The 10,713-nt window shown below is 52.3% G+C and overlaps 1 protein-coding gene across 1 annotated transcript in view; it reads right to left on the bottom strand.

Moving 5' to 3' along the window:
• Window positions 1-10,713, bottom strand: part of LOC140396069 (syntaxin-4-like) — a 148,564-nt gene that overhangs the window by 3,296 nt on the left and 134,555 nt on the right. Inside the window, exons 8-9 of the mRNA XM_072484167.1 lie at window positions 6,322-6,432; window positions 5,045-5,174 (exon numbers count right to left, since the gene is read on the bottom strand). Of these exons, the coding sequence (XP_072340268.1) occupies window positions 5,091-5,174; window positions 6,322-6,432 (195 nt within the window). The 3' untranslated portion in view covers window positions 5,045-5,090. The remainder of the gene's footprint in view (window positions 1-5,044; window positions 5,175-6,321; window positions 6,433-10,713) is intronic.

The raw sequence follows: 10,713 nt of genomic DNA, 5'->3' as shown, positions 1-10,713 counted from the left end.
GCATGATTTTCCCTTTGTAAATCCATGCTGACTCTTACTGATCCTGCCACTGCTTTCTAAATGTTCCGCTATAAAGTCCTTGATAATGGTTTCAAGCATTTTTCCCACTACCGATGTTAGGCTTACTGGTCTGTAATTCCCTGCTTTCTCTCTCCCTCCCTTTTTGAATATCGGAGTGACGTGAGCTACCCTCCAATCTGCAGGGGCAGTTCCAGAGTCTACAGAATCCCGGAAGATGACCACCAATGCATCCACTATTTCCAGAGCCACCTCTTTAAACACTCTGGGATGCAGATTCTCAGGCCCTGGGGATTTATCCGCCTTCAATCCCATCAGTTTTCCCAGCACCATTTCTCTACTAATGTTGATCTCCCTGAGTTCTTCCCTCTAACTAAACCTTTCATTCTCCAACATTTCTGGGATCTGATTTGTGTCCTCATTTGTGAAGACAGAACCAAAGTCTGTATTTAATTGCGCAGCCATTTCTTTGTGCCTTATTATGCATTCCACTGTTTCTGTCTGCAGTGGACCTACAGCAACACCCAGATCCCTCTGTACCGCAGCAACACCCAGATCACTCTGTACCGCAGCGACACCCAGATCCCTCTGTACCGCAGCGACACCCAGATCCCTCTGTACCGCAGCAACACCAAGATCCCTCTTTACCGCAGCAACACCCAGATCCCTCTGTACCGCAGCAACACCCAGACCCCTCTGTACCGCAGCAACACCCAGATCCCACTGTACCGCAGCAACACCCAGATCCCTCTGTACCACAGCGACACCCAGATCCCTCTGTACCACAGCAACACCCAGATCCCTCTGTACCACAGCAACACCCAGATCCCTCTGTACCACAGCAACACCCAGATCCCCCTGTACCACAGCAACACCCAGATCCCTCTGTACCGCAGCAACACCCAGATCCCTCTGTACCACAGCAACACCCAGATCCCTCTGTACCACAGCAACACCCAGATCCCTCTGTACCGCAGCAACACCCAGATCCCTCTGTACCGCAGCAACACCCAGATCCCTCTGTTCCGCAGCAACACCCAGATCCCTCTGTACCGCAGCAACACCCACATCCCTCTGTACCGCAGCGACACCCAGATCCCTCTGTACCGCAGCGACACCCAGATCCCTCTGTACCACAGCGACACCCAGATCCCTCTGTACCACAGCGACACCCAGATCCCTCTGTACCGCAGCAACACCCAGATCCCTCTGTACCACAGCAACACCCAGATCCCTCTGTACCGCAGCAACACCCAGATCCCTCTGTACCACAGAAACACCCAGATCCCTCTGTACCGCAGCAATACCCAGATCCCTCTGTACCGCAGCAACACCCAGATCCCTCTGTACCACAGAAACACCCAGATCCCTCTGTACCACAGCAGCACCCAGATCCCTCTGTACCACAGCAACACCCAGATCCCTCTGTACCGCAGCAATACCCAGATCCCTCTGTACCACAGCGACACCCAGATCCCTCTGTACCACAGCGACACCCAGATCCCTCTGTACCGCAGCAACACCCAGATCCCTCTGTACCACAGCAACACCCAGATCCCTCTGTACTGCAGCAACACCCAGATCCCTCTGTACCACAGAAACACCCAGATCCCTCTGTACCGCAGCAATACCCAGATCCCTCTGTACCGCAGCAACACCCAGATCCCTCTGTACCACAGAAACACCCAGATCCCTCTGTACCACAGCAGCACCCAGATCCCTCTGTACCACAGCAACACCCAGATCCCTCTGTACCGCAGCAATACCCAGATCCCTCTGTACCGCAGCAATACCCAGATCCCTCTGTACCGCAGCAACACCCAGATCCCTCTGTACCGCAGCAACACCCAGATCCCTCTGTACCACAGTAACACCCAGATCCCTCTGTACCACAGCAACACCCAGATCCCTCTGTACCGCAACGACAACCAGATCCCTCTGTACCGCAGCAACACCCAGATCCCTCTGTACCACAGCTACACCCAGATCAATCTGTACCACAGCGACACCCAGATCCCTCTGCACCGCAGCAACACCCAGATCCCTCTGTACCGCAGCAACACCCAGATCCCTCTGTACCACAGCAACACCCAGATTCCTCTGTACCACAGCAACACCCAGATCCCTCTGTACCACAGCAACACCCAGATCCCTCTGTACCGCAGCAACACCCAGATCCCTCTGTACCACAGCAACACCCAGATCCCTCTGTACCGCAACGACACCCAGATCCCTCTGTACCGCAGCAACACCCAGATCCCTCTGTACCACAGCTACACCCAGATCCCTCTGTACCACAGCAACACCCAGATCCCTCTGTACCACCGCAACACCCAGATCCCTCTGTACCACAGCAACACCCAGATCCCTCTGTACCGCAACGACACCCAGATCCCTCTGTAGCGCAGCAACACCCACATCCCTCTGTACCGCAGCAACACCCAGATTCCTCTGTACCACAGCAACACCCAGATCCCTCTGTACCGCAGCAACACCCAGATCCCTCTGTATCACCGCAACACCCAGATCCCTCTGTACCGCAGCAACACCCAGATTCCTCAGTACCACAGCAACACCCAGATCCCTCTGTACCGCAGGAACACCCAGATCCCTCTGTATCACAGCAACACCCAGATCCCTCTGTACCACAGCAACACCCAGATCCCTCTGTACCGCAGCAACACCCAGATCCCTCTGTACCACAGCGACACCCAGATCCCTCTGTACCACAGCAACACCCAGATCCCTCTGTACCACAGCAACACCCAGATCCCTCTGTACCGCAGCGACACTCAGATCCCCCTGTACCACAGCAACACCCAGATCCCTCTGTACCACAGTAACACCCAGATCCCTCTGTTCCGCAGCGACACCCAGATCCCTCTGTACCACAGCAACACCCAGATCCCTCTGTACCACAGCAACACCCAGATCCCTCTGTACCACAGCAACACCCAGATCCCTCTGTACCACAGCAACACCCAGATCCCTCTGTATCTCAGCAACACCCAGATCCCTCTGTACCACAGCAACACCCAGATCCCTCTGTACCACAGCAACACCCAGATCCCTCTGTCCCACAGCAACACCCAAATCCCTCTGTACCACAGCAACACCCAGATCCCTCTGTACCACAGCAACACCCAGATCCCTCTGTACCACAGCAACACCCAGATCCCTCTGTACCACAGCAACACCCAGATCCCTCTGTATCTCAGCAACACCCAGATCCCTCTGTACCACAGCAACACCCAGATCCCTCTGTACCACAGCAACACCCAGATCCCTCTGTCCCACAGCAACACCCAAATCCCTCTGTACCACAGCAACACCCAGATCCCTCTGTACCACAGCAACACCCAGATCCCTCTGTACCGCAGCGACACCCAGATCCCTCTGTACCTCAGTGACACCCAGATCCCTCTGTACCACAGCAACACCCAGATCCCTCTATACCACAGCAACACCCAGATCCCTCTGTACCACAGCGACACCCAGATCCCTCTGTACCACAGCAACCCCCAGATCCCTCTGTACCACAGCGACACCCAGATCCCTCTGTACCACAGCGACACCCAGATCCCTCTGTACCACAGCGACACCCAGATCCCTCTGTACCGCAGCAACACCCAGATCCCTCTGCACCACAGCAACACCCAGATCCCTCTGTACCACAGCAACATCCAGATCCCTCTGTATCACAGCAACACCCAGATCCCTCTGTACCGCAGCAACACACAGATCCCTCTGTACCACAGCAACACCCAGATCCCTCTGTACCGCAGTGACACACAGATCCCTCTGTACCACAGCAACACCCAGATCCCTCTGCACCACAGTGACACCCAGATCCCTCTGTACCGCAGCAACACCCAGATCCCTCTGTACCGCAGCAACACCCAGATCCCTCTGCACCCTTTAGTCTTCCCCGGGTGTTATTCTCCAGCGATATTGGATGCTTTAAGATCTACTTTCTGCCTTTCGACCATCCTTGGGATGCTCTGTGTGCGTCTCCTCCCGTGAAGATAGACACAAAATATTTGCTCCAGATCTCTGCCATATTCTCGCTATCGCTTCCCCAGTCACTCCCCTCTCTGTGAGCAAGGCTCACTTTAGCTCCTCTTCTCCTTACGACATGCTTATCGAGGTTTCGGCTGCCCATTTTTCAGACTTCTTACCGGTCCCGTCTTGCGCTCCAATTTCTCCCTCATTTATCACTTCTTCGCCGCCCGATTGCCCGCTCCCAAATATTCCCCAGTCTTCCAGCTGTTGGGTAACCTTTCCGACATCGAATGAGCTCTGCCTCAATTCAGCGCCATCTCAGTTAGTCCTGAGGCGGTGCATCCCTCTCCTCGTCTTCCTTATTATTGATTCTCCTCTCCGGTGCCAAATCGAAACCACTCGCTGTGCCAACAAAACAACCCCCGCCCCATCAATGTGTGTCCCTGTGGCTTCCCCATCTTCCTGTCACTGCGAACAGGGTGGCACAGCTGCCCTTAGCGGCAGGAATCAGGGGGTTTGATTCCGCCCTTGGGTGACTGTCTGTGTGAACAGAGAGGAGTCAGGCCCAAGGACCGGAATGCCCCGCCCCGCCCCCACCCCTCCCCAAGCTCCTACTTTGCTCGTTCCTACAAGTCTCTCATTGCTGGAACGTTCCGATAAATTAACCTCCCCGCACCCTCGCCGAGGGCCCCGACAGGCCTTCCGAAGGTGCGGAAGAGTGGGGATTGGCCAGAATACCCCATTTGGGGTCCTGACCCAGTGTGCGCGCTAAAGAGTATCGGCCTCGGCGCTCCACTCTCCCATTTTCTAAATCTATCAATGAAACCTCGGATGCCGAAATCCTTTAATAACCACGCTCTCAAACCTGTCCTGCCACTTCCAAAAGCATTGCGACCATGTACCACCCCCTCTCCCCTCCCGACCCCACCCCCCTTTTCTCGACCCCTCCCCAGCCAGGTCCCTTCACTCTGGAAACCCCGAAAATTGCATCTTGCTTTCAAGAGAAAAGACTATTGAGTAATACCTTGGGCACCAATGAGTAGGCTGAGGGCAATAGTGGAAGGCTTCGGTCAAGAGGTCATTGCGACACCCACTATGATGGCAATGACTACGAGCACCAGGACCAAAATGCAGATAATCACAAAAACTTTCTTCTGCAAGAGAGAGGGAGAGAGAGTGAGAGACAAGTCAGTTCGTGCCACAATCACGCTATTAGCCCAAATTCCCAGTGTCAAGCCAGTAGGTCCCTCCCATTAACTCCACCATCAACATCCTTGGGGGAAGCAGAGGTGAGGAGGTCAGGGGGCAGAGGTGGGGAGGTCAGGGGGCAGAGGTGGTTACCATTGACCAGAACTAAACTGGATGGTTTCCAAGTAGGGATGGTCATACGTTGGGGATGTTCGCTGCTGACTGCACGATGTTCAGCACCATTCCCGACTCCCCAAAGCCTGTCCATCATCGACAAGGACACAAGTCGGGAGTGTGATGGGACCCTCTCCACTTGCCTGGATGAGCGGCGGCTCCAACAACACTCGAGAAGCTCGACACCATCCAGGACAAAGCAGCCCCGCTCGATCGACACCCCATCCACAGACACTCACTCCCTCCACCACCGACACACAGCAGCAGCCGTGTGTACCATCTACAAGACGATTTGCGTCGATTCGACAGCACGTTCCAAACCCACGATCACTACCATCTAAAGGAACAAGGGCAGCTGATACCTGGGAACCCCACCAGCTGGAGGTTCCCCTCCCAGTCACTCACCACCCTGACTTGGAAATATATTGGCCGTTCCTTCACTGTCGCTGGGGCAAAATCCTGGAACTCACTCCCTAACAGCACTGTGGGTGTACCTACAACACACGGGACTATGGCAAGTCAAGATGGCGGCTCACCCACCAACTTCTCAAAGAGCAATTCGGGATGGGCCATAAATGCTGGGCCCGGCCAGCGACACCCACATGCCATGAAAGAACAAATAAAAACACGAGGCAACCCAGAACATGAGTAAGCCTCAATCTATGAGGGAACAATTGCTGATCATGGAGGTCTCCCTAGCCTCCAGTATCTAATCCAACCTACAAAGCGAGGTGGGACAGGGTCGTGGGGGGTATATGTAGGTCACATCATGTCATGAGGGACGTGAGTGGTTCTGATCACACTGAAAAGCTCCCTCATTCTCCCATCCCCTTATCATGCACCCCCAGAAACTCCAAACAATGCCAACCCCTCATCTGCAAAATGGCCGTCCACCACTCCAGCATTCAATGCACCCCCCTCCTCCACCATCGGCCTCACCTTTCTCGCCTTCCTCTGATTGACCGCGGCGGTCGCCATGTTGTCGGCCGCCTTCTCGACGTAGTTGACTGAATTGGAGATGTAGTTCTCGATGTTGTTGAACAGCTCCCCCTGAAAGAAGACATCAATTGCCCTGAGCTTGGAATGGACGGTGGCCGGAACTGCAATGGCGCCGGCAAGAGCCAGTCATCCCGGGCCCCAGCATACATCTTGGGCCTAGTTAGCCGATCCCATGCACCCGTTGAGCTGGCCACTTCATCGCACTGCTTCACCCATGAACACATTCATCAGGAAAGGCCCAGGCTTCATTTGTGGCCTATTGCCAAACCCACACCTGGTGGCGGGGGAACCACCGCAACTGAACTGCCAATTTTCTGCCCTGTATCTCGCTGGGCACAAAATGGTTACACACCCGAAGCAAGGTGGACAGGTTTGGTAAATAGTGAGGACGACACTCGTGGGGATGCTTAGATGGTCAGAACAGTGGCAATTGGAATTTAACCCTGAAAAATGTGAGGTGATGCATTCTGGGAGGACTAACAATGGAAGGGAATACTCAATGAACACTAGGAAGTACAGAGGACCACAGGGTCCATAGATCCCAGAAGGCATTAGGACAGGTAGTTAAGGTGGTTAAGAAAGTAGGGAGCAGAATTAGGCCACTCGGCCCATCGAGTCTGCTCCGCCATTCAATCATGGCTGATATTTTTCTCATCCACATTCTCCTGCCTTCTCCCCATAACCCCTCATCAATCAAGAACCTATCTATCTCTGTCTTAAAGACACTCAGTGATTTGGCCTCCACAGCCTCCCGCGGAAAAGAGTTCCACAGATTCACCACCCTCTGGCTGAAGAAATTCCTCCTCATCTCGGTTTTAAAGGATCGTCCCTTTAGTCTGAGATTGTGTCCTCTGGTTCTAGTTTTTCCGACAAGTGGAAACATCCTCTCCACGTCCACTCTATCCAGGCCTCACAGTATCCTGTAAGTTTCAATAAGATCCCCCCTCATCCTTCTAAACTCCAACGAGTACAGACCCAGAGTTGTCAAACGTTCCTCATACGACAAGTTCTTCATTCCAGGGGTCATTCTTGTGACCTCCTCTGGACCCTTTCCAAGGCCAGCACATCCTTCCTTAGATACGGGACCCAAAACTGCTCACAACACTCCAAATGGGGTCTGACCAGAGCCTGATACAGCCTCAGAAGTACATCCCTGGTCTTGTATTCTAGCCCTCTTGACATGAATGCTAACATTGCATTTGCCTTCTTAACTGCCGACTGAACCTGCACATTAACCTTAAGAGAATCGTGAACAAGGACTCCCAAGTCCCTTTGTGCTTCTGATTTCCTAAGCATTTCAGGGGCGACACGGTAGCACAGTGGTTAGCACAATTGCTTCACAGCTCCAGGGTCCCAGGTTCGATTCCAGCTTGGGTCACTGTCTGTGCGGAGTCTGCACATCCTCCCCGTGTGTGCATGGGTTTCCTCCGGGTGCTCCGGTTTCCTCCCACAGTCCAAAGATGTGCAGGTTAGGTGGATTGGCCATGATAAATTGCCCTTAGTGTCCAAAATTGCCCTTAGTGTTGGTGGGGTTACTGGGTTATGGGGATAGGGTGGAGGTGTTGACCTTGGGTAGGGTGCTCTTTCCAAGAGCCGGTGCAGACTCGATGGGCCGAATGGCCTCCTTCTGCACTGTAAATTCTATGATAATCTATGATTTCCCCATTTAGAAAATAGTCTATGCATAAATTCCTCCTTCCAAAGTGCATAACCTCACACTTTTCCACATTGTATTCCATCTGCCACTTCATTGCCCACTCTCCTAGCCTGTCCAAGTCCTTCTGCAGCCCCCTTGCTTCCTCAATACTACCTGTCTCTCTACAGACCTTTGTATCATCTCTAAACTTAGCAACAGTACCTTCAGTTCCTTCTTCCAGATCATTAATGTATATTGTGAAAAGTTGTGGTCCCAGCACAGACCCATGAGGCACACCACTAGTCACCGGCTGCCAGCCTGAAAAATACCCCTTTACCCCCACTCTCTGCCTTCTGCCAGTCAGCCAATCCTCTATCCATGCCAGGATCTTACCCTTAACACCATGGGCTCTTAACTTATTTAACAGTCTCCTATGCGGCACCTTGTCAAAGGCCTTCTGGAAATCTAGATAAATCACGTCCACTGGTTCTCCTTTGTCTAACTTCCTTGTTACCTCCTCAAAGAATTCTAACAGGTTTGTCAGACACGACCTCCCCTTGACAAAGCCGTGTTGACTCAGTCCTATTTTACCATGCACTGCCAAGTACTCCGCGATCTCATCTTTAATAACAGACTCGAAAATCTTACCAATGACCAAAGTCAGGCTAACCGGCCTATAATTTCCCGTCTTCTGCCTCCCTCCCTTCTTAAACAGTGGTGTTACATTAGCCATTTCCAGTCCTCTAGGACCCTTCCTGCCTCCAGATATTCCTGAAAGATCACCACTAATGTCTCCACAATTTCCTCAACTATCTCTTTTAGACCCTGGGGTGTAGTCCATCCGGTCCAGGTGACTTATCCACCTTCAGACCTTTCAGTTTCCCCAGAAGCCCCTCCTCAGTAATGGTCACTGCACTCACCTCTGCCCCCTGGTTCTCCTGGAGCTCTGGCATCCCACTGGTGTCTCCACCGTGAAGACTGATGCAAAGTAACTGTTCAGTTCCTCTACCATTTCTTTGTTTCCTATTATTACTTCTCCAGCCACATTTTCCAGTGGTCCAATGTCTATTTTCTGTCTCTCTCTTACCTTTTATATATTGAAAGAAACTCTTCCTATCTTCCTTTATATTACTAGCTAGCTTGCACTCCTACTTCATCTTCTCCCCCCTTATTGCGTTTTTAGTTGTCCTCTGCTCGCTTTTAAAGGCTTCCCAATCATCGCCACTTTGTATGCTTTTTCTTTTGCTTTTACGCTGTCCTCGACTTCCCTCGTCAGCCATGGATGCCTTGTCCTCCCCTTAGCACGTTTCCTCCTCCTTGGGATGAATTTCTGTTGTGCCTCCCTAATAACTCCCCAAAACTCCTGCCATTGCTGTTCCACTGTCTTCCCTGCTAGGCTCCTTCTCCAATCAACTCTGGCCAGCTCCTCCCTCATGGCTTTGCAGTTACCCTTATTTAATTGTAATACCGTTCCATCTTAGGGCAGCACGGTAGCACAGTGCTTAGCACTGGGGCTTCACAGCGCCAGGGTCCCAGGTTCGATTCCCGGCTTGGGTGACTGCCTGTGCGGAGTCTGCACGTTCTCCCCGTGTGTGCGTGGATTTCCTCCGGGTGCTCCGGTTTCCTCCCACAGTCCAAAGACGTGCAGGTTAGGTTGACTGGCCATGCTAAAATTGTCCTGAGTGTCGAAAAAATGTTGGGAGGTGTTACTGGGGTTTGGGGGGGATAGGGTGGAAGTGAGGGCTTAAGTGGGTCAGTGCAGATTTGTTGGGCAGAATGGCCTCCTTCTGCACTGTATGTTCTATCTGACTCCAGCTTCTCCCTCTCAAACTGCAGGGTACATTCTGTCATATTGTGGTCACTGCTCCCTAAGGGTTCCTTCACTTTAAGTTCCCTAATCAAGTCTGCCTCATTACGCATCACCAAATCCAGAATTGCCTGTTCCCTAGTAGGCTCTGTCACAAGCTGCTCCAAAAAAACATCTCTTAGATATTCCACAAATTCCTTCTCTTGCGATCCACTGCCAACCTGATTTTCCCAGTCCACCTGCATATTGAAGTTCCCCATGATTACTGTAATAGTGCCTTTTTTCCATGCTTTCTCCATCTCCTGATTTATTTTCTGCCCCATCTCCTGACTACTGTTCGGGGGCCTGTACATAACTCCCATCGGGGTCTTTTTACCTTTGCGGTTCCTCAACTCTACCCACAGAGATTTTATGCCTTCTGATCCTATATCGCTCTGTGCTATCGATTTAACTTCATTGCTTACTAACAATGCAATAGATACTTGCCTTTATTAGCTACGACATAGAATATAAGAGCAGGGAGGTTATGATGAGCTGTATAAAACAATGGTTCGGCCGCAGCTGGAGTACTGTGTGCAGTTCTGGTCACTACACTATAGGAAGGCTGTGATATGACAGGAGAAGGTGCAGAGGAGGCGCACCAGGATATCCTCTGGGCTGGAGAGTTTCAGCTATGAAGGGAGGCTGGGGTTGTTTTCCCTGGAGCAGAGAAGACCGAGGGGGGACATGATCGAGGTGTACAAAATGATGAGGGACACAGATAGGGTGGATAAGAAGGAACTTGGTGGAGGAATCAATGACCAGGGGGCAGAGATTTAAGGGAAGGGGCAGGAGGTTTAGAGGGGCTGTGAGGATAAACCTCGTTACCCCGAGGGTGGTTGGAGTCTCG

The sequence above is a fragment of the Scyliorhinus torazame genome, chromosome 19, assembly GCF_047496885.1.
Source record: "Scyliorhinus torazame isolate Kashiwa2021f chromosome 19, sScyTor2.1, whole genome shotgun sequence".
Taxonomy (NCBI): Eukaryota; Metazoa; Chordata; class Chondrichthyes; order Carcharhiniformes; family Scyliorhinidae; genus Scyliorhinus; species Scyliorhinus torazame.
The sequence above is the reverse complement of the archived record's forward strand: the minus strand, read 5'-3'. Positions and strand labels throughout refer to the sequence as shown.